Below are 21,450 nucleotides of genomic sequence, written 5' to 3' on the forward strand. Positions count from 1 at the left end.
GCGGCCAATGCTGAGGTGGGGACAGGCTGCTGCTTTTCAGGGGGTTCTAAGTGCTGGTGGCTAAAGCTATTTTTCTGGGACATCTTGAAACAATCTAGTGCTCAGGCACTGTTAAATGACCCTGCAGGCTCGTGCTTGTCCTTTACTCAACACATGACGTCCCGATGGCCTGGGTGTTGGCTGGCCATGGGTGTTTTAGTCATGGGGCTGCAACAGGCACAGAGAGCTCGCCGCCCATCAGCTTGGAGACACAGATGTCACAGGCCCAGGTGGTTAGTACCCGAAGTCTCCGAGCCTCTCATTGGCTTTCCTCCAGTGTCTGAGGGCGGCTGTCAACACCTGGGTGATGGGTTCGTGGGCTGCTTCCTGCTGGGCTTGCTGACCCCAGGGCCAGTGCGGGGGAAGGGAGAGGGTTTCGAGAAAGCTGGCCCTAGAGAGCTGGCCTCATGCACTATGTGCATCAAGCTGGGGGCCCAGAGCTGCTGACATCGATGTCTCAGCCCCGACCTCCAGATTTAGGGTCTTCTGGGCTCTGGGGCCCCGGCATGCGTGGTTGTGCAGCAGTGTGTGAGAGGTGTGTGCTATTCTGCATGGGTTTTTTCTGTTGTTGGAAAAGCAGGTTGTTTACTGAAGGTGTTTCTGTGAAATTGTTTCAGGAGTAGACCCCTCCCTGCAAGTGGAGAATCGCATCCTCGGGCCCGCACAAGCCTCGGCCCCCGCGCCCAAGCAGCCCAAGCCACGGCCCAGCAACGCCCGGGATGAGCGCTTCCGGTCAGGTAGGGCTCTGAGTGCTGCGGTCCTCTGCTCGGGCACCACAGCTCCGCTGCGGAGAGGGCCTCCTCTGAACTGTGACTTACCGCATTGTGGTTTTTCAAGAAAGAAACAAAACTTCCATAGATCTAGTACGTTTTAGTGTAGCCTGGAGTGTGAGCATGCTCCTCTCCGCAGTTGTGTATAGACATCTTAGAAGAAAGCAAAATCTTCCTCACCATTGAAATCATTTCTGTAAATGCCTGTGTCCATTTTTCTGCTGGAACTTTGGGGCTGGTGTTGGTGGATTTGCCCAGTTGGGAACCACTCTACTACTCTACGTGTTTAGGTAGTTTATTTTTCTCTAATTTTGGAGATTTCCTTCTAATTAGATTTCTGCCACTCTGTTAGTGCTTTTATAAATATTTGAATTTGTCTCTGGCATTTTATTTGAATTATCAGGACATCCATTGAAAAAATGCATGCTTCCAATGATCCTTTTACTCATTTATTATTTTTGGCAGAGCTGGGTCCTTGTTGCTCTGCGGGCTTCTCACTGCAGTGGCTTCTCCTTTTGTGGAGCACAGGACTTAGGGTTTGTGGGCTTCAGGAGTTGTGGCTCCCATGCTCCAGAGCACAGGCTAACTAGTTGCGGTGCACGAGTTTAGTTGCTCCGAGGCATGTGTGATCTTCCTGGACCAGGGATGGAACCTGTGTCTCCGGCACTGGCAGGCGGATTCTTTACCAGCAGGCCACCAGAGAAGCCATGTGCTTCCTGTTACAGATTAGGTATCAGTAGCTTTTGAACACTTTTTTGCTTGTTTAACATTTTCACTGTTGTGTGATTAAATATTTCTTTTACATTTAAACTCAGTAAGCTTTTATAAAAGAAAACTTTCAAGATAGATAAAGAAATGGCCGTTTCGTTTTAAGAATTTTTTTTAATAAAAATGAAGTTTTTATTTTATTTTTTTCCCCAATTATTTTTATTAGTTGGAGGCTAATTACTTTACAATATTGTAGTGGTTTTTGCCATACATTGACATCAGTCAGCCATGGATTTACATGTGTTCCCCATGCTGAACCCCCCTCCCACCTCCCTCCCCATCCCATCCCTCTGGGTCATCCCAGTGCACCCCGAGCACTTGTCTCATGCATCCAACTTGGACTGGCGATCTGTTTCACACTTGATAATATACATGTTTCGATGCTCTTCTCTCAGATCATCCCACCCTCGCCTTCTCCCATAGAGTCCAAAAGTCTGTTCTGTACATCTGTGTCTCTTTTTCTGTCTTGCATATAGGGTTATTGTTACTGTCTTTCTAAATTCCATATATATGTATTAGTATACTGTATTGGTGTTTATCTTTCTGGCTTACTTCACTCTGTATAATGGGCTCCAGTTTTACACATCTCATTAGAACTGATTCAAATGTATTCTTTTTAATGGCTGAGTAATAGTCCCTGGTCTATATGTACCACAGCTTTCTTATCCATTTGTCAGCTAACGGGCATCTAGGTTGCTTCCATGTCCTGGCTATTATATGTTTATAAAAATGAAGATTTAAAATGGTTGGTTAATGTGGGAGTGTGATGATGTGGTTTGAGGAAAATATTGATCAGATAATTTCTTACTGATTTAATATACATTTAAAAAAACTTCCCCACACTGACAATGATTTCTTTTTGTATTACATCAATGATGCCTGTAACATAGAACATTGGAAACGGCCCCATCAGCATTCCACCAGTGGAGCCCTGGGCACAAAATGGACACGTGTCCACGCACCCTGAGTGAGGTCACCAGAGGTCCCCTGCCTGTCCTCACCTCCCGTTCCCTGTCGCCTCTGTTTACGTGTAACTGATGCTGAGGACCTGATTTCTGCCCTTGTGAACTGTATCTGGCTCTTGTTCTTTAGTTTCTGAAAATAAGACCTTCTCCATAAATGTTCTTTGCTCATGTTTTCTCCAAGGCTTGTCTTCTCTGAATTCTCCTCCAGTGGCTTTTGTAGCAGAAGTTTTTAATTTTCATGAAGTGTGGCTTATCCCTTCCTTTTCTTTCTTGAATAGTGCTTTTGTTCTTGTATCTAAGAAATCTGTGCCAAACCCAAGGTCACAAAGACTCTTACCTGTGTTTTTTTCTAGAAGTTTTGTAGTTTTAGGTTTTTACCTTTAGGTCTGTGGTTTAGATTTTGTCAATTTTAGTGTGAGTTCAGGGTGTGTTACAAAGCTGACTTTCTTACCTGTGGGAATCCCGTTGTCCCCATGCCCTCGCTCCTTTGTCTAAATGCAGCTGCTCATGGGTGACTCTTTCTGGACTCCGTTCTGTTCTCTTGATGGGTTCGTCTGTCGTCATGGCAGTGCCAGCTCTCTTAATGATGGCAGCTTAGCAGTCATTGTTCACATGGGTATATCCACTCATTCCTCCAGGTTTATTCCTTATCATTGTTCCCTTGTATATCCTGTGCCTTTCTTCCCTCTGGCACTTTTACAATTTTTCTCATCTCAGGTTTTGAGTGATCTGATTGTTATGTGCTTTGGTATAAGTTTCTTTGTTTCTTGTGCTTGGGGTTTGTTGAGCTTCTTGAATCTGTTGCTTTATATTCTTGTGTTGGTATTGTGTAGGTTTTTAGTTCTTGATTGTTATCTGTACTTAGGTTGTTTGTTTGTTTCTAAGGCAGCCACAGTGTAAAAAGTCTGTGCTCACAGTCGAGCCAAATCTCTTGCAGGGACTCCTAGGTTTGTCTCTCTTCTGAACACAGTCTTTCATGGGTGTTTCAGTTGTATGTCTGGGAGTATTTTTATTAGACCCTGAAGTTTAAATGGTACTTTGGCTGGATATAAAATGACAGGTTCAAAACTTGTTTCTTCAGCTGTGTTGCCTTGTATTTGGTGATTACCATTGGTAAATTTAGCCTGTTTCTTGATCCATCAAGACTGTTTCTCTAGAAGCTTTTAGGATTGACTGGTTATCTTTGATGTTGGTAAAATTTTATTGTAATATGTTTAGATGTAAATTTTTCATCCTTAGTACCCTATGAACCATTTTACTATAAGGTTTCTAAATGCTATTTAAAACATCTTGTTGGGGAAAAATGTGAACATATATAAAGGTGGCCTTGGTGGTGTACTGAGCCCTGGACTTGCCCAGTGCCACGATTGCCACCATGCTCAGGCCCAGTCTTGGCTTCTTCATCAGCTCCTGCTGCTTCTTCCCTTCCTGTGTGACTCTGAAGCAAATCTCAGAGATCATGTCATTTTACCTAGATGTCCTAATACTCTTGGTTTCTATATCTGAAAAGAGTGTGTGTATCTCCATGGATAGCTCCATTATCACAGAATAATTAGCAGTAATTCCTTAGTATCAAATACCCATGTCTTCAAACTTTATAAAACAGTTTGCACCCACGATCCAGATAAGATGTACATGTCACAGATATTCCGCTGGTGATAACTTGGTCTGGGGCCTTGGCTGTGGCCTGGCTGCTCCTGGCTCCCTGGCTCTAGCAGGTCACTTCGGGACCAGTGTTTTCCCACCACAGGCACTGCAGACCTGTGTCTCTCCCCTCCCTGGGATGTTGGCAGGGTTGATCCCTTGGTTCATTTAGGGTGGATTTGGTGGCAGAACGGCTGGACCAGTTCTGTGAAGAGCAAGCAGCTTGTTCTCATCACACAGCACAGGAGAGCCGGGAGAGATGCTCGGCTCTTCCCATCCAGTTAATGTTTTTCAAAACAGTAGCTTGTGCCACTGGCATCCTCCAATGGCAGCCAGTTAGTTTTACTTCCTCTTTTTCTTCCTTTCTTTTCTCTGATCTTGTTTTTGTCCTTGGTGGTATTCAGACTGCCCCAACCTTTTTCTTTGGGGGTGCTTCTCTGTCGGCTCCAGCATTGGGTTGCTGGCCAGGAACTTGTTGGTTGGTAGGATGAGATTCTCCAGAACCCTCTGCCACTTCCTGCACCCTGGAACCCACATTTCTCGGGGTTCTTGCAGTGAGGACAGTGTTATAAGACTGCAGCCTGGATGGTAGGAGTGCTCATTGCACTCGGGCTGGTCATCATTTCTAGATATTTTTAGAGACTGAAGTAAGACATGCTATTTAAAGATAAAATGCCACATGTGTTCATGCAGATAATTTCCATTCAGATTCAGGACTGCAGTGTTCCCCTCACTCTGGAGTCTCTGTGTGTATCCCTTCTCTCCCTGTTAGCGTCTTGGTTTCTAGGGAGGAATGATGGGGTGAGGCCATCAGCCCGTCTTCGTTGGCTCTCTTGCACTTGACCACAAGTGTGGCGGTGTGACGGGACCCCTACCACCCCCCGGCCATGCGACTACAGGAAGAGCTTGGTTCCTTGCATGGCTCTGCCCATCCTGGGGCTTGACCGGGATGGCAGCTCAGACAATATGACCACAGAGCTTTAGTGCTGCTTGTAGTGGTTTATACCATAATCAGAGTGCATTAGGTTCATCTGTTTCATTTTATTTTCAGTTTTGGGGATTTCCTGGTTTAAATCTGAAAATACTTGCGAAGTCGAATCTATAAACCAAGGAATATTTGTAGAAATCTAGGACCAGTGTGTGGACCCACATGTAGGCTGACCTTGTGTTCCTTTTATACTCAATGAAACCAGATTAAAAACATGAACCTTCATCAGGAATCTTGTAACAGGTGCTTTTGCTGCTGTTGTTTCTGTGCAGATGTTCACACCGAGGCCGTGCAGGCAGCTTTGGCCAAATACAAAGAGAGGAAGATGCCCATGCCATCCAAGAGGCGCTCTGTCCTCACGCATGCATCTGTGGAGGCCTACACACCCCCAGGTACTGATTAGGGTTGGGACGGCCTGGGCAGGGTTGGGGCAGCTTGGGCAGGGTTTCCCATTGAGATGGAGCAGGCTTCTGATTGAGGTGAGGAGTGTGTGTGTGCTCATGCACGTTTCTGTGCATGCAGTGAGCTTGCTTCGAATAGCTTGTCTATATAGATTTTAATTTTTTCACTAAGATGTAATTTGTGTCTTTTAGTAAAGAGAGGAACCAGCAGTAAGTGCTTTATGGGGTGACAGAGTTCCATGAATTCAGAAATTTAAAATTATTCTCCTTGAGTTGGTCAAAAAGTTCCTTGAGTTGTTTTTTAAGAAAAAAGACACATTTCTCACTTTCATCAAGAACTTTATTGAACAATGTAGTCACCATTTTGTTCCACTACCTTCTGTTATTTTTCAGACAGTTTCATATTTCCATTCCCCAAACTTGTTATCTTTTTGATCAAAGAACTGTTCCAGGTGCCTTTTATACAGTCTTCCAGGGAACTGAAAATTTTTTCATTAAGAGAATTTTGTAAAGCCCAAAATAAATGGACATCCAAAGGTGCAATGTCTGGTGAATATGGCAGATAAATCAGAACTTCCCAGCCATACTGTAACAGCTTTTGCCTGGTCATCAAATAAACATACGGTCTTGTGTTATCCAGATGGAAGCTGACGTGTTTTCTCCTGACTAATCCCAGATCTTTTTGTTGAGTGCTGGTTTCACTTGGCCTAATTGGGAGCAGTACTTGTTGCAATTAGTTGTTTGGTTTTTCGGAAGGAGCTCATGATAAAGGACCCCCTTCCACTCCTACCATGTACACAACATCACCTTCTTTGGATGAAGACCAGTCTTTGGTGTAGTTGGTGGTGGTTTATTTCGCTTGCCACGTGATCTCTTCCATTCCCTATTATTGTACAAGATCCACTTTTTATCAGCTGTCACAGTTTATGTTAAAAATGGAATGTTTTCATCGTGTTTAAGTTGAGAATCATACGTGGAAATACAGTCAAGGAGTTTTTTTTGTTTTTGCTTTTTTTCTTAACTAATGTGGAACCCAAAGATCAAACTGATGAATATAACCGAACTGGTGCAAATTATTTTCAGCACTTGATTTGGATATTTTGTGTATGTCAGCTATCTCTCACCTGGTATAACACTGATTGTTCTCAGTTAATGTTTCAGTTTGACCATGATCAACTTCAACTGGTCTACCTGACCATGGAGCATCATCTAGCAAGAAATTTCCCTCATGAAACTTAGCAAACCACGTTTGACATGTCTGATCAGTCACAACACCTTCTGTACACACTGCACAAATCCGTTTTTGCATTTCAGTTGCATTTTTACCTTTCTTGAAATAATAAAGCATAATATGTGAAAATGTTGCTTTTTCCCTTCTATCTTCAATATTAAAGTTGGTACATAAAAATTCACTAGTTTTGATAAGTTTTTTTTTTTTTTTAATGAGTGCTGATATGACAGCTGTCACAATACAGCCTAACAAAATTGTCTTGAATGAAGTTGAAGACAGCTAAGCACTACTAGAGCCATCTTACAGAAAAAGCAGCGAACTTTTTGGCCAACCCAATATTATGTGTTATGTTGTTACCAGGTTTTAAATGGGAAAGAATAAGGCCATTTGGAGGGTTTTTGATTTGTTTTGTTTTTGTTATTTCGTTACCATTAGAAATGAAAACTCTTAATGCGGCCTCTCTTCAGGATAGTTAGTGTGTTTTAAGTTTCCTGGAAAGCTCATCCAGGTGCTGGGAGCACAGTACTGCCTGTCTGGTTATTGAAGTCACAAAGCTGGTGACAGGCATGTTTGGTTTGCCGACGTGGTAAAACATCAGCCACACCAGGTCCACAGGATAGTGCAGTGTTTTGCTGATGCTTCCTGACTTAAAAAAAAGTTTATGTTGTTGAAAAAAAGTCTTAGAAATTTATGCCAAATTATTTTCTACCAAATATAACCATAGATACTACCCAGTTTTTAAAGAACTTCCTAATAATAATGAAACCCATGATAAAATGCAGACTTGACAGAACCAGAATTCAGGTTAATTGTATTGCCCGAGGCGGGGCTCTTTTCAGAGCTCAGGCACATCCTCTAGGGTGCGCAGGTGCTGGGCAAGGCCTTGCTGGGATCAGGCACCCACGGGGCATCGGTCACCTCTGCTATTCGGGGCCCCCAGGGCCCCACGGCATGCACTAAAGTGGTCAGGGTTGGACCAGCTGCATCCCTGGGCATGGCGCCCTGTGACCAAGTTCTTCGGGGGAGCCCGGGGTGCAGCCAGCTTCCAAGCGGCCCTGGGTCTCACTCACGGTCAGTCACACGCAGGCCTTCCTGGACGTGCGGGTGCACAGGGCGCAGGCCGGGCCGGTATGGGAACCCCGCCCCCAAGGATGCCCCCCTCATGCCTGTCGTCGTTATTTTGACCACAGACACGTCATCTGCCTCAGAAGATGAGGGCTCTTTACAGCGCCCCGGGCGACTGGCCTCCGCTCCGCTGCAGAGCCGCCCCAGCGTCGAGCCCTGGCCCGAGCCGGCCATTCAGGGCTCGTCCACCTCCTCCTCCGCGTCCTCCACCTCATCTCACCCGGGAGGGCAGCCTGCCGCCACGCCCAGTGCTGCCGCTGCACTTGCCGGCCCCGCGGCCCTCACCCGCGTAGGTCAGTACAGCCGTGGGGACCCCTCCAGGCAGAGGAGCCCCCGCCCCTCCTCAGACCCACCTTCTCCTCTTTGTGTGGAAAGTGTCCTTTTGGTAACACAAGTGGTTTCTGGTGCCTCTGTGGTTTGGCAGCCCCAGACCCTGGGTGGGCCTCCCCTGGAGACCTGGACAAGAGCTGGTGCTTCTGCTCTGGCCGGGCGGCCGGCACAGGTGGACAGTCCCTGGCCATCAGGAGGCCTGCCACCTGCAACACGGCCTTTTGTTCCTCCCTTCTGTGCACAGCCGCAGCCCTCAGTTGTCCCTGCGCTGGGTGTCCCAAGGTGGGGCTGGGGCTGCAGCCATGGAGAGCCTTTCTTCCTCTGCACACAGGGTTAGACAGTCCTCAGTCTGAAAAGAGGTGTAAGTCACAGCTCAGTCATAAAGATGCCGAGACCTTTTCCAAGTCACCCAGTCCTTTAAATTATATTAATCTTAGAGAGGAAAACATTGCTAAGCTTTCACCATTTGAAGTCATATTTTTTGATGCAAAAGTCATAACTTAGTTGGCATGCAGAGTGCACATGCATTCTTGCAGGAGTGCCTTAAGAAGTACTCCTGGGGTGGTGCATTGCTGTTGTTGGGGGTCATCTGACGAGGAGGAAGAGCTCAGTCGGGGACTGCCCTGGCTGAGACCACACAGCTGGCTGTGGTGGAGCCAGGCTGACCCATAGCTTTCTGATTCCTGTTCCTTTTCTTTGCTGTTGCTGTTCTGTTAAAACCAGAACAGTGCATCTGTGGTGCGCCCATGACAGGCCAGTGTTTCTGATGGCGTCCCAGCAGGTTAAGTGCCCCTCAGGCATGTGCTGGTCTCAGGCTCTGAGCTGCTTCCATGCAAGATACTGGTCATTTGGCTGGACTGGGTGTTGTAAGTGACTGACGCCTTCATTTCCTCTGTGGGCACATCACTGATGCTCTTCGTTTGTTACTGGTTTGAGTCAGTGCCAATGTCTGTACATTTTTGTTGAGCTCGTGATGTCTTCTTAGGTGAGAACTCACGATGCCTTGACCTGCTTCCAGCATGTGGAGGAGCCAGGGTCGCGCTGTCAGGGCCGTCCTGGGCAGTTTGCTTTAGGAGAGAAGGCTCCTCTGGAAGTACCCGCCAGGATTGTTGTGGTCAGTCTCCTGGGGAGCCTACAAATGGCTGGTGATTACAGCCCACCTGTCCTCAAGGAGTTTCACAGGGGAGAGCTTGAAAACAGCATTAGGTGGACACATTCTTGCTGTTTGTCATGGCGATTACACTCTTTGGAAATGCACAAGTACCTCCACTGTGAGGCAAGCGGCAGCATTCGGTGTTCTCTTCTCTTCTCGCTTGGTCCAGCTTTCCGAAGCTCTGTCCCGGGTCCCACAGTGTGAAGAGTAGGGCAGAGCAGTCACTGTTTGCTTGTATCAGCCACTGCTGAGCTGTTGTAAACACTGCTTCCTGGTGGGTTAGAAAGAGAGGCATGTTTAGCTTGAAAAACTGACTGTAGTTTAAAATGTCTAACCAGACAGCCCTTGACTTCACAGAGTTGTAAGGTGAGCCTGAATGGGCCTCTCTTTTCTCAGAAAGGTCCTGGCTGTAAAGACTTCAGGGTGGGTTGTCGCCTCTGTGGCCGAGGGGCTCCTGACTCCTGCAGGTGAGGCGGAGCCCCTCTCCCCTCCTTCCTGCTCACCTGTGCTCACAGGTCTGAAAGTCTGACTTGCTCTGTACTTATACCTCACTGTTGTCTGTAGCTCTCATGCCCTACTTGTGTGACCTGAATTTTAAATCTGAAAAATATCCCACTTCCCTCTCCTTGTTATAAAAGTCATCCTTTTTTTAGTTTCTCACACTAGGAGAATTCTTCAATTTGGGCTAAGGAAAGAAATATAGAAAGAAGGTGGCTATAAAAAAATTATAGGTAGAAAATGTTAAAAAATATTTGTTGGTTTCAGTTTGGGGCTAGGAAAATCAAGTGCATAAAACATTTGGACACAAGTACCTGTATTTAAAAGCAGTACATTTAATTACAGTAGTTCATTTTGTAGTGTAGTTTGTTTATTTTTATGCAGCTATTTAAAAAGTTACTTTGTAGTTGAGAATTACCATTTATACCTTTTTTCATGAATATAGTTAAAATCTCTCATTTTTGCTAGATTGGAAAGGTGGGGAGATTTGTTTTTAAACTGAAAGAATTCTGTCGTAAGCATACTCTAAAATGCTGATTTCATAATATCTAGCTTTCTCAAGGATTGTGAAAACTCTTGTCATTTAAGTTAGGTTTTTCTAAATGGTGTTTTCTGCTATGTAAGTTTGTGTAGTAAGTCTGTGTTTTGTTTCCATATAAATTCATCTTTCTACATATTTAAAAAAATTTTAGATTGCGTACTCTCTAGGTTATGATGATAGATAAAAAATAAGTATCAAAATCTGTGATGGTGGGAACATTCATTTGAAGACTAAAGAGATTACAGAGCAGTATCCATTCTCGAGAGTGGACGAGTGTCACGCTAGGTCCAAACTCGGTTCTTTCCTGGTGGAAGACTGAGTTTTAGCAGTGATGCTCCAGCGGCAGTCAACCAGTGTCAGAACAGATAAACATGCCATACGGTGAAAATGGAGCCCAGAATGGACATTCAGACTACGGAAGGAGTGGTTTAAATACTTTTTGTATCTAACATAGTTTGCCTTTAAATGCGAGGTGAGTACATTCTGTCTTAAGAGCCTGATTGTAGCCCCTTAGTAATGGGACATGTTGAACTAACTCTAGGGATAGTTTTTAATCTGTGTAGGCTTATTCTGTGAAGATTGCAAAGGTTTGTGTCTGCGTGGCATTCAACTTGCTTTTTAGGGGAGTAGAGGTAGTTTATAGAAGCCTGGCAGTTTTTTCATAATATGACAAAAAATATTATTGATTTAAAATATATTTCTGCTTCATTAAGGGAGATTTCTTAGTAAAATAGTTTTTTCCTATTATGACAAAAATATTATTGATTTAAAATATATTTCTGCTTCATTGAGGGAGATTTCTAAGTAAAATCTAAGTTCTAAGTAAAACCTCCTTAGGCCAAACTGGGAAAAGTGTATTCCTCACGGCCATTCTGTGCTGTGGTTGGTGTTTCTGGCCTAGTTCCCTCTGAGAACTGGATGGCCATGTGCACGCAGAACTGTCCAGGCCATGTCCAGAGTTCAGAGTTCACAGCATCTAGTGTGCTCAGTCAGCCAGGCAGACAGAGTCGATCGGAATGCCACATTCCTTGCTTAGAGCTCAGCTACTGAAGCTTTAGTCGAATGGAGTTTGAACAGCAACTTGATGTTCATGTTCTTTTGAATTAACAGCCACTTTTATTTTGGGTTTGTGTTTCAAAAGCAGATCTGCACTCTGCCCCTCCTGATGTCACCACGGGCCTCGTGCAGCATCAGCACGCATACTGCGAGCGTCCGCAGATGACCTCCGTGAGAGGAGTCCCTCGGGGCTGCCGCGGGAGTGTCCTGGAGACGGCAGGTGGTAAGCATGCCTCTCTTCCTGCTTGAGACAGCAGAGCCCAGGCCCTGGATCTCAGGGTGCCTGGTGAGCCAGCCGTCAGGTGCAGTCCTGGTGCATTTAGACTGCCCGTGTGTGTATCATGTGGAGAAGTGATCAGGAATAGGTCAAGTCGGGAATGAGGAGAAGGAGGGAGGAGAAAGCCTTCACACTGAAGTGGATGCACAGGCTTTGGATCTGTGGTATTGTGGGAAGAGGAGAAGCTGGGGAAGTTCCTCCAGCACTGCAAGTACAGCCAGCGATAGCTGCCCCAGTCAGTCCCTTCTGCGCTTGTACTGTTTCCTTTTGAAACAGTTGCCGGTGGCTTTTATCAAAATCACATGAAGTTTTTCTTGCAATGTGCCAAATTTGAGTTGCAGAAAAATCCAGCAGTTCTTAGATCTGAGACCTTAACATGTTTCTAGGCTCCTGAGCAGCTGGTCTGATTTTGTTGGTGTCTTTCAGTTCCTTGTTCAGATATAAGAGGAGAAATGGAGTCAACGTGAAGCAGTCTTCTTGTTGGTTAGATAGATTAAAAAAAAAATTAGCTTGTTATTCTTTATATTTAAAAATTTTTAAGAACTTAGTTGAGGTGTAAATGACGTATCTACTGTGTGTATTAAAGTGTATAATTTTATAAGCTTTTAAAAAATTTTTTGTTTATTTGACTGCACCAGGCCTTAGTTGCATCGTGTGAAATCTTCAGTCTTTGTTGCGGCATGTGGGATCTGGTTCCCTGACAGGGATTGAACCTGGGTTCTTTGCATTGGAGCGTGGAATCTTGGCCACTGGACCACCAGGGAAAGCTTGACAGTTTTATAAGCTTTAAGATACATGTACTCTGTGAAATCCATACTGTAGCCAGTATACCTGGTGCTCCTGAAATCTTCCTTCCTTGTGCGCTTTTGTTACAGCTGCTTGCTGCCTTTTTTGGCTTCCCTTCAGGCAACCACTGATTTACTTCCTGACACTGTAAAGTAGCTTGCATTTTCTAGGATTTTATATAAATAGAATCACTCAGCATTTACTTTTTATTGTCTGTCTTCTGCTACCCTGCACAGTTATTTTGAAGTTCATCCATGTTCTTGCTTGTATCGTAGGTCATTCCTTTTCTTGGGAGATGAAATATCCCTGCATTTCATCTTATCAGTTCAGTTCAGTCACTCAGTTGTGTCCGAGTCTTTGGGACCGCATGGACTGCAGCACGACAGGCTTCCCTGTCCATCCCAACTCCCGGAGCTTGCTCAAATTCATGTCAATCGAGTCAGTGATGCCATCCAGCCATCTCATCCTCTGTGGTCCGTTTCTCCTCCTGCTTTCAGTCTTGCCTATCATCAGGGTCTTTTCCAGTGAGTCAGCTCTTCACATCAGCTGGCCAAAGTGTTGGAGCTTCAGCTTCAGCATCACTCCTTCCAATGAATATTCAGGACTGATTTCCTTTAGGATGGACTGGTTGGATCTCCTTGCAGTCCAAGGAACTCTCAAGAGTCTTCTCCAACTCCACAGTTCAAAAGCATCAGTTCTTCGGTGCTCAGCTTTTGTTGTGGGCCAAGTCTCACATCCTATAGATGTGAGATTTCATCCTATAGATGCACCATAGTTTTATCTTTTTACCTACTGACGGGTATTTTGGGTGTTTCCAGTTTTTGGCTGTTAGAAATAAAGTTACTGTGACTATTCCTTTACAAGTCTTTCTGTGGATATACACGTTCATTTGTTTTGGGTCAGTATCTAGGAGTAGAATAGCTGGATCATACAGTGGGTTTGAAAGAGAGAAAGTAAAGTCGCTCAGTCGTGTCTGACTCTTTGCGACCCCATGGACTATAGCCTACCAGGCTCCTCAGTCCATGAAATTTTCCAGGCAAGAGTACTGGAATGGGTTGCCATTTCCTTCTCCAGGGGATCTTCCCAACCCAGGGATCGAACCAGGGTCTTCCACACTGCAGGCAGACGCTTTATCATCTGAGCCATCAGGGAACGTTTTAGTTTTTAAAGGAATTGCCAAACTGGGACTTCCCTAGTGGCCCAGTGGTTAAGAATCTGCCTTGTAGTGCAGGGGACGTGGGTTCAGTCCCTGGTCAGGAAACTCAGATCCCACATGCTGCAACTACTGAGCCCAAGCACTGCAGCCACAACTACTGAGCCCAAGCACTGAGGCCACAACTAGAGAAACCTGTGCACTGCAATAAAAGATCCCCATGATGCAACTAAGACCCCACACAGCCAAATATAATAAGTATAAATTAACATTTAAAAAAAATAAACTGCCAAACTTATTCCCAAGTGATTTCACCTCCCTGGTACTGGTGATGAGAGTCCCGGTTCCCCCACATCCTTGCCAAGAATCGGTATTGTTGGTTTTCACATGCACCATCCTTGTAGTTGTGCAGAGGTGTCCCCTTATAGTTTTAATTTGCATCTCCCTAATGACTGATGATGTTTAGCATCTTTTCATGTGCTTATTTCCCATTTGTATATCTTTTTACAAGGGTCTGTTCAGATCTTTTGCTTGTTTTTTAAAATGTGTTGTTTGTTTTCCTAAGTTTTCAGAGCTCTTTATATAGTCTGGATATAAGTTCTGTATCATGTTTGTAATTTTTTTTTTCTCCCAGTCTATGGCTTGTGCTTCCATCCTTTAATAGTGAGAGAAGTCTTTCATTTTGATGAAGTCCAGTTTACCATTTTTTTCTTTCATGGATTCTATTTTTGTGTCGTATCTAATATATATTTTCCTGACCCGAGATCTAATGGTTTTCTCCTATATTTTCTCCTAGAATTTTGTAGTTTTTAAGTTTTATGTTTAGGTACATGATCCATTTTGAGTTGAATTTAATATCAATGCAAGATATAATCTAACTTTACTTTTCTGTGTATGGATGTCCAGTTGTTCCAGGATCATGTAATACCCCCTCAGGTTTCTTTGGCATCTTTAATGAAGATGGACCACATATGGTAGACATATGAGAAGGGTCTACTTTGGGGATCTGTATGCTGTTCCATACAGCAGGGATCAAAACCATCCCCAGGAAAAAGAAATGCAAAAAAGCAAAATGGCTGTCTGAGGAGGCCTTACAAATAGCTGTGAAAAGAGAAGTGAAAATCAAAGGAGAAAAGGAAAGATGTACCTATTTTAATGCACAGTTCCAAAGAATAGCAAGGAGAGATAAGAAAGCCTTTCTCAGCAATCATGCAAAGAAATAGAGGAAAACAATAGAATAGGAAAGACTAGAGATCTCTTCAAAAAAATTAGAGATACCAAGGGAACATTTCATGAAAAGATGGGCTCAGTAGAGGACAGAAATGGTATGGACCTAACAGAAGCAGAGGATATTAAGAAGAGGTGGCAAGAATACACAGAAGAACTGTACAAAAAAGGTCTTAATGAACCAGGTAACCACGATGGTGTGATCACTCACCTAGAGCCAGACATCCTGGAATGTGAAGTCAAGTGGGCCTTAGGAGGCATCACTACAAACAAAGCTAGTGGAGGTGATGGAATTCCAGTTGAGCTATTTCACATCCTAAAAGATGATGCTGTGAAAGTGCTGCACTCAATATGCCAGCAAATTTGGAAAACTCAGCAGTGGCCACAGGACTGGAAAAGGTCAGTTTTCATTCCAATCCCAAAGAAAGGAAATGCCAAAGAATGCTCAAACTACTGTACAATTGCACTCATCTCACACGCTAGTAAAGTAATGCTCAAAATTCTCCAAGCCAGACTTCAGTAATACGTGAACTGTGAACTTCCAGATGTTCAAGCTGGTTTTAGAAAAGGCAGAGGAACCAGAGATCACATTGCCAACATCTGCTGGATCATCGAAAAAGCAAGAGAGTTCCAGAAAAACATCTATTTCTGCTTTATTGACTATGCTAAAGCCTTTGACTGTGTGGATCACAATAAACTGGAAAATTCTGAAAGAGATGGGAATACCGGACCGCCTGACCTGCCTCTTGAAAAACCTGTATGCAGGTCAGGAAGCAACAGTTCAAACTGGACATGGAACAACAGACTGGTTCCAAATAGGAAAAGGAGTACGTCAAGCCTGTATATTGTCACCCTGCTTATTTAACTTATATGCAGAGTATAGCATGAGAAATGTTGAGCTAGAGGAAGTAAAGCTGGAATCAAGATTGCTGGGAGAAATATCAGTAACCTCAGATATGCAGATGATACCACCCTTATGGCAGAAAGTGAAGAAGAACTAAAGAGCCTCTTGATGAAAGTGAAAGAGGAGAGTGAAAAAGTTGGCTTAAAGCTCAGCATTCAGAAAACTAAGATCATGGCATTTGGTCCCATCACTTCATGGGAAATAGATGGGGAAACTGTGGCTGACTTTATTTTGGGGGGCTCCAAAATCACTGCAGATGGTGATTGCAGCCATGAAATTAAAGGACACTTACTCCTTGGAAGGAAAGTTATGACCAACCTAGATAGCATATTAAAAAGCAGAGACATTACTTTGCCAACAAAGGTCTGTCTAGTCAGGGCTATGGTTTTTCCAATAGTCATGTATGGATATGAGAGTTGGAAAGCTGAGCACTGAATTGATGCTTTTGAACTGTGGTGTTGGAGAAGACTCTTGAGAGTCCCTTGGACTGCAAGGAGATCCACCCAGTCCATCCTAAAGGCAATCAGTCCTGGGTGTTCATTAGAGGGTCTGATGTTGAAACTGAAACTCCAATACTTTGGCCAGCTGATGTGAAGAGCTGACTCATTTGAAAAGACCCTGCTGCTGGGAAAGATTGTGGGCAGGAGGAGAAGGGGACGACAGAGGATGAGATGGTTGGATGGCATCACTGACTCAATGGACATGAGTTTGGGTGGACTCCGAGAGTTGGTGTTGGACAGGGAGGCCTGGCATGCTGCAGTTCATGGGGTCGCAACGAGTTGGACATGACTGAGCGACTGAACTGAACTGAACTGATCTGTTCCAATGCGTTTTCTGTCTTTATATCAGTACCACACTGTCATGATTTTATATATGTGGGTTTTTATATGTGGTTTTATAACAAATCTTAAAATTGTGTACTGTAGTTTGCCTTCAGCTCTTCATTTAAAAAATTGCCTTACCTATTCTAGCTCCTTTGTATCTTAATGTATAGTTTAAAATCCATTTAAAATTTCTCCCATTTTTAATTTCTACCAAAATTCCTGCTTGGTTTTGATTGGTACTTCATCGACTCTCTAGATCAGTTTGGAGAGAATTGGCCTCTTCACAGTGTTGTACATTTCAATTGATAAATATGATATATCTCTCCATTTACTTAGCACTTTAAAAAATTTTTTCAGCACTGTTTTTGTAGCTTTCAGTGTACAGGTGTTGCACATATTTTGTTAAAATTATCTCAAAATATGTTATATTTTTAGATACTATTACAAGTGATATTTAAATTTTTTCCCAGCTGTTTATTGCTAATCTTTAGGAACATAGTTGATTCCTGTATGTTGACCTTACATTAATTCTAGTAGCCTTTTTGGTAGATTCTATAAGATTTCCACGTGCATGACCATGTTGTCTATGAATACAATTTTACTTTTCTTTCCAAATTGTCCACCTATAGGAATATTTGGTTTCCTGGCTTTGTCATAGTGTCTAGGACTTCCATTTGTGTTGGTTAGAAATGTTGAGAATGGACACAACTTGCCTTGTTTCCCATTTAAGGGGGAAAACATGCACTTTTTCAATTTTTTATTGTGATGTTAACCATGGATTTTTTAAAAAAATAGTTGCTCTTCATCAGGTTGGGGGCATTCCTTTTTTCCCTCTAGTTTGCTGAAAAGTTTTTATCATGATTTTTGTTAAATGATTTTTAAAATCTGTTAAGCTCATCATACGGTTTTTCTTCCCTAGTTTGTTAATATAATACATTTCATTGACTGACTTTTGAAGATTAAGCCAAAGGAGGTATGTTCTCAAGGTAAACCCCTCTTGGTTGTGGTGTCCTGCTCTCTGACATATTGTGGATTTGATTTACTAGTATTTTTTTTAGAATTCGTGTCTGTGTTTGAGATAAATACTGGTCTGATATTTTTGTATGGTTTGGTGTCAGGATAGTACTCATCTCAGCATGAATTGAGAAGCGTTCCTTCCTCTTTTGTTTTCTAATCAGAGGAAACAGACTTTCTGCCTAGAGTCAGGTCTGTGTCTTTGGAGGAGTCATCCATCCCATCTCTGCTCTCCAGTCCCCCTGTCGTCCTTGCGTGTGCGGGACCCGTGGTGCTGGCTCACTGTCTTAGTTGTTAGGGTCTCCTTTCTTCGTCTTAATCGTCTTAGCTAGTGAGCTAATTGAACTTTATCTTTCAAAGAACCCGTTTTAATTTAACTGTTTTTCTCTATTGTTTATATTTTCTGTTATGCTTATTTCTACTCATCTATGTTACTTCTCTCCTTCTACTTACTTTGTGTTTCCTTTGCTCTTTTTTTTTTTCAGTTTCTTTTTTTAAATCCAGAATATATTCATTGGGATGTTTTTCTGTTCATCTTGATTCAAGGTGCTTTTGGGGCTGCCACACCTACCTTCTTGAATCGTCTGTGCTGCTTTTGTGATGACGGAGGTGGTGCCACGGTCCCAAATGCTCTCTATAAGTCCTTAAAGAAGTTTCCAACTCCTAGTATAGGAAAATAAGCAGAACATACAGACAATTCACAAAAAAAGATATAAAAATAGCTATTACACATGCTGTTCATTCTTTTTTGTTACTAGAGAGATCCACATTGTTGGTGGGAATGCAAAGTAGGTCAGCCTCTCTGAGGGAGCAGCTGTTAAAATCTGTGTCTGTGCTTCCATTTGTATCAGCAGTGCAGCGTGGGCGTTTACCCCGAGTGCACACCTCCAGAAATCAAGAAGTGTGTACATGCAAGCTCACTCACTGCTGAGCTGTCTGTGCTTGCAAAACACTGGGGCCTGCCTGCCATCCAGGCCTCTCAGACTGTGGGCTAAACTGGGAGCAGTCACATGGTGGAGGACTGGGCAGCTCTCAGGAGCAGTGGGAACTGCCTGCCGTCCAGGCCTCTCAGATTGTGGGCTAAACTGGGTACATTCACATGGTGGAGGGCTGTGCAGCTTTCAGGAATAGTGAGAAGATCTTTATGACCTGGAATGAGGGTGTTTTCCAGGAGGTGTTATGTGAAAAGGCAAAGAGGAAAGGAACGTTCATAATTTACCACCTCCCTTGTGAGAAGCAGGAGAACAGTCAACAGGAGGGAGGAGCCAGAACGCATGGGTTGGTCCTGCAGAGATGGGGTGGGGTGGCCAGGAATTCAGGGCAGAGTGACAGTTGTTCGAGTTTATCTTTTTATATAGTTGTGATTCTTAGACACATGTTCTGCACATTTAAAACATAAACTAAAAGATGAGAAGAAGGGGGGAATCCCAAAACGGAAAAGAATTGTAAATAAATAAGTCTGATTGTATTCCCAAGAACTGCATAGCCACCCTTGAGGGGTGGGGGAGGGAGCTGTCAGTGGGGGACGCAGTACCCTCAGTCCTGGGCAAGGCTCACCAGCCCGAACTCTCGTTGGTAGCTGTTCCTGTGTTGGTTTGGGTAGGACTCGGGGAATGATGTCATGTCTGTGATGGTGCAGCACTGTGGCGTTGCTGCTGGGGGCCAGGCTCCTGCTGTGGAGAAGAGGTGTCTGACAGGGAGCTCAGCACCAGGGTGCTGTGTGGACCCCGGATTCTAAGACAGGGACCTATGTGTGTGCTGCTGCCTGCGTGCATGTGTGTGTTGTGTATGGGGTGTATGCACATCCATGAGTGTGCATGCGTGTGCATGTACACAGGCTTTTTAGCTCTGTGTGCTAGAGGAAGCAAAGACTGCAATAGCAGGGAGCGTATCTCACCACTGTCTTGGTCTTCGGTAGCTTTTCTCAGGAGAGCCGGTAAGGAAGGAAGGAAGTCAGGTGGCAACTGTTAGTGTCAGTGGGCTGCTTAAGTTGAAATATAATTGCAACCATTGCAATAAAACTTGCATCTGACAGAGCGGTGGTGGCTGTTACACGGAGGGAGAGAGCTGGATGGGGGTCAGGGTATTTGTGAGGTCTTGAAGGGTCTCCTCTCACAGTGCTTGTTAGTTGCACTAGAAAAAAATAGTGACAACAGTGGAGCGCTCGACAGCAGTGTGCCCAGAACCTCAAGAGAGCAGTGGGGGTCCTGTGCATCTGGATGTGATTCTCAGGTGCTGTTTAGCCAGCAATGAGATATCTGAATTGAATCCTGAGAAAATGTCAAGCAAATGCAGAATAAGGCATATTCTACTTAATAAAGGAAAGAGCCAGACTCTTTCAAAGTGCTGGTATCATAAAGGGGCCTGCCAGAGGCCAAGCCAGTGAATGCAGATTTCAGTTGTTGACCTCGCCCAGGAGAAGGGAGGTGCCACACGCCTCTTGGTGCACAGGGGTGTCTGGGGCGCCAGGCCTTTTTCTCACCACTTCTACCAGTGCACTCACCCATGTTCCCTGTGCCTTTTCCTCTGAGGACTTGTCACTGTGGTGGCTGCCCTTTTTTGCTGGCACATGTACGTATTTTTGCTTCTTTTCATGCAGCAGACTGTGAGGTGTTTGAGGGCAGACTTACCTGTTGGCTAACTTTACATCCCCCAGAACAGCATTTCTTAATAATTAATGAGGGCACCAAAGAGCTTTTAGCTTATGTGGGTTATCTCTGGGTATTTACCATATTAGAAATTAAAGATTTGTTAAAATATTTATTAACTTATTGAAAAATAGCAATACCGAACTCATTACATCTTAGCGTGAACAGCACAGTCACAGGAGCAGCTCCCGTGCAGTGAGGTGCCGTGAGAGAGCAGGCTTGTTTGCAGGTGTGAGAGCAGCGTCTGCATGATTCCCATCTGCTGGGTGCCCACACTGTGCAGCCTCTGGAAACCTCCACTGTGCGTGTAAAAGAGAGGAGAGGAGAGCGAATGGCATCTCGTGACCTCACGAAGCCCCTGAAAGGGCCTCGGGCACTCCTAAGGGTCCCTGGGCCACTCTGAAAACCACTGGCTCGGAATAAGTTCTGGTTCCTGGAAGGCGTCAGTACGTGTCTGTCAGATGAACTGATAAATTCCAGGCTGGCCATTTGATGGACCATCAAAGCTCGGTGAGGTTCACGAGCTGTGATGCGCTCGCGTGGTTGACCTCTGGCCTCAGCGCTCTCTTCCTGTGCTGTGACAGGTGTCCCCGTGAGCAGCAGGGTGTCCTCCAAGATCCAGCAGCTCCTGAACACCCTGAAGAGGCCAAAGCGCCCTCCCCTGAAAGAGTTCTTTGTGGATGACCTTGAAGAGCTGTTGGAAGGTGAGCGCTCCGACCCTGGCCCTCCAGTTTGTGCGAGCAGGGCACTGCCGGGTGTGATGACAGGGTTATCCCCGCGGCAGATGCAGAAAAGCATGCTCTGTGTCCAGACTCCGGTCACTGTGTGTGCAGTGACCTCCCATCACACCTGATCCCGGCACTGTGTGCACCAGGCGTAGCTAAGAGCTGGCGTCTCTGTGCCTTGCCTCCTGGTAAGACTCTATGTGTAGGAATACATCTAAGACTTCAGTTTATCTCCATGATTTAAGTTTTTATTTAAACTTTAAGTCTGAGCTGCTTGTCTTCTCTTGGTCTTAAAGCATTGTGTTTTCAGCAAAGTTTGGGCTCTTCTTTAGAATTTCTGCCTGTCATTTATGAATTTTATATATATATTTAGGAAAGAAGAG

At 44.4% G+C, this 21,450-nt stretch overlaps 1 protein-coding gene across 7 annotated transcripts in view; it reads left to right on the forward strand.

Annotated features, from left to right (window-relative positions):
- DIP2A (disco interacting protein 2 homolog A) overlaps positions 1-21,450 on the forward strand; it is a 107,871-nt gene that overhangs the window by 23,868 nt on the left and 62,553 nt on the right. For 2 of the 7 annotated variants that reach the window (XM_070466938.1, XM_070466939.1), the window contains exons 3-7: positions 657-776; positions 5,447-5,566; positions 7,997-8,224; positions 11,595-11,732; positions 20,927-21,046. In XM_070466938.1, the coding sequence (XP_070323039.1) occupies positions 657-776; positions 5,447-5,566; positions 7,997-8,224; positions 11,595-11,732; positions 20,927-21,046 (726 nt within the window). The remainder of the gene's footprint in view (positions 1-656; positions 777-5,446; positions 5,567-7,996; positions 8,225-11,594; positions 11,733-20,926; positions 21,047-21,450) is intronic. The other 5 variants (XM_020877162.2, XM_020877169.2, XM_070466940.1 and 2 more) reach the window with 3 other exon arrangements.

This window comes from Odocoileus virginianus, chromosome 4, assembly GCF_023699985.2.
Source record: "Odocoileus virginianus isolate 20LAN1187 ecotype Illinois chromosome 4, Ovbor_1.2, whole genome shotgun sequence".
Lineage (NCBI taxonomy): Eukaryota > Metazoa > Chordata > Mammalia > Artiodactyla > Cervidae > Odocoileus > Odocoileus virginianus.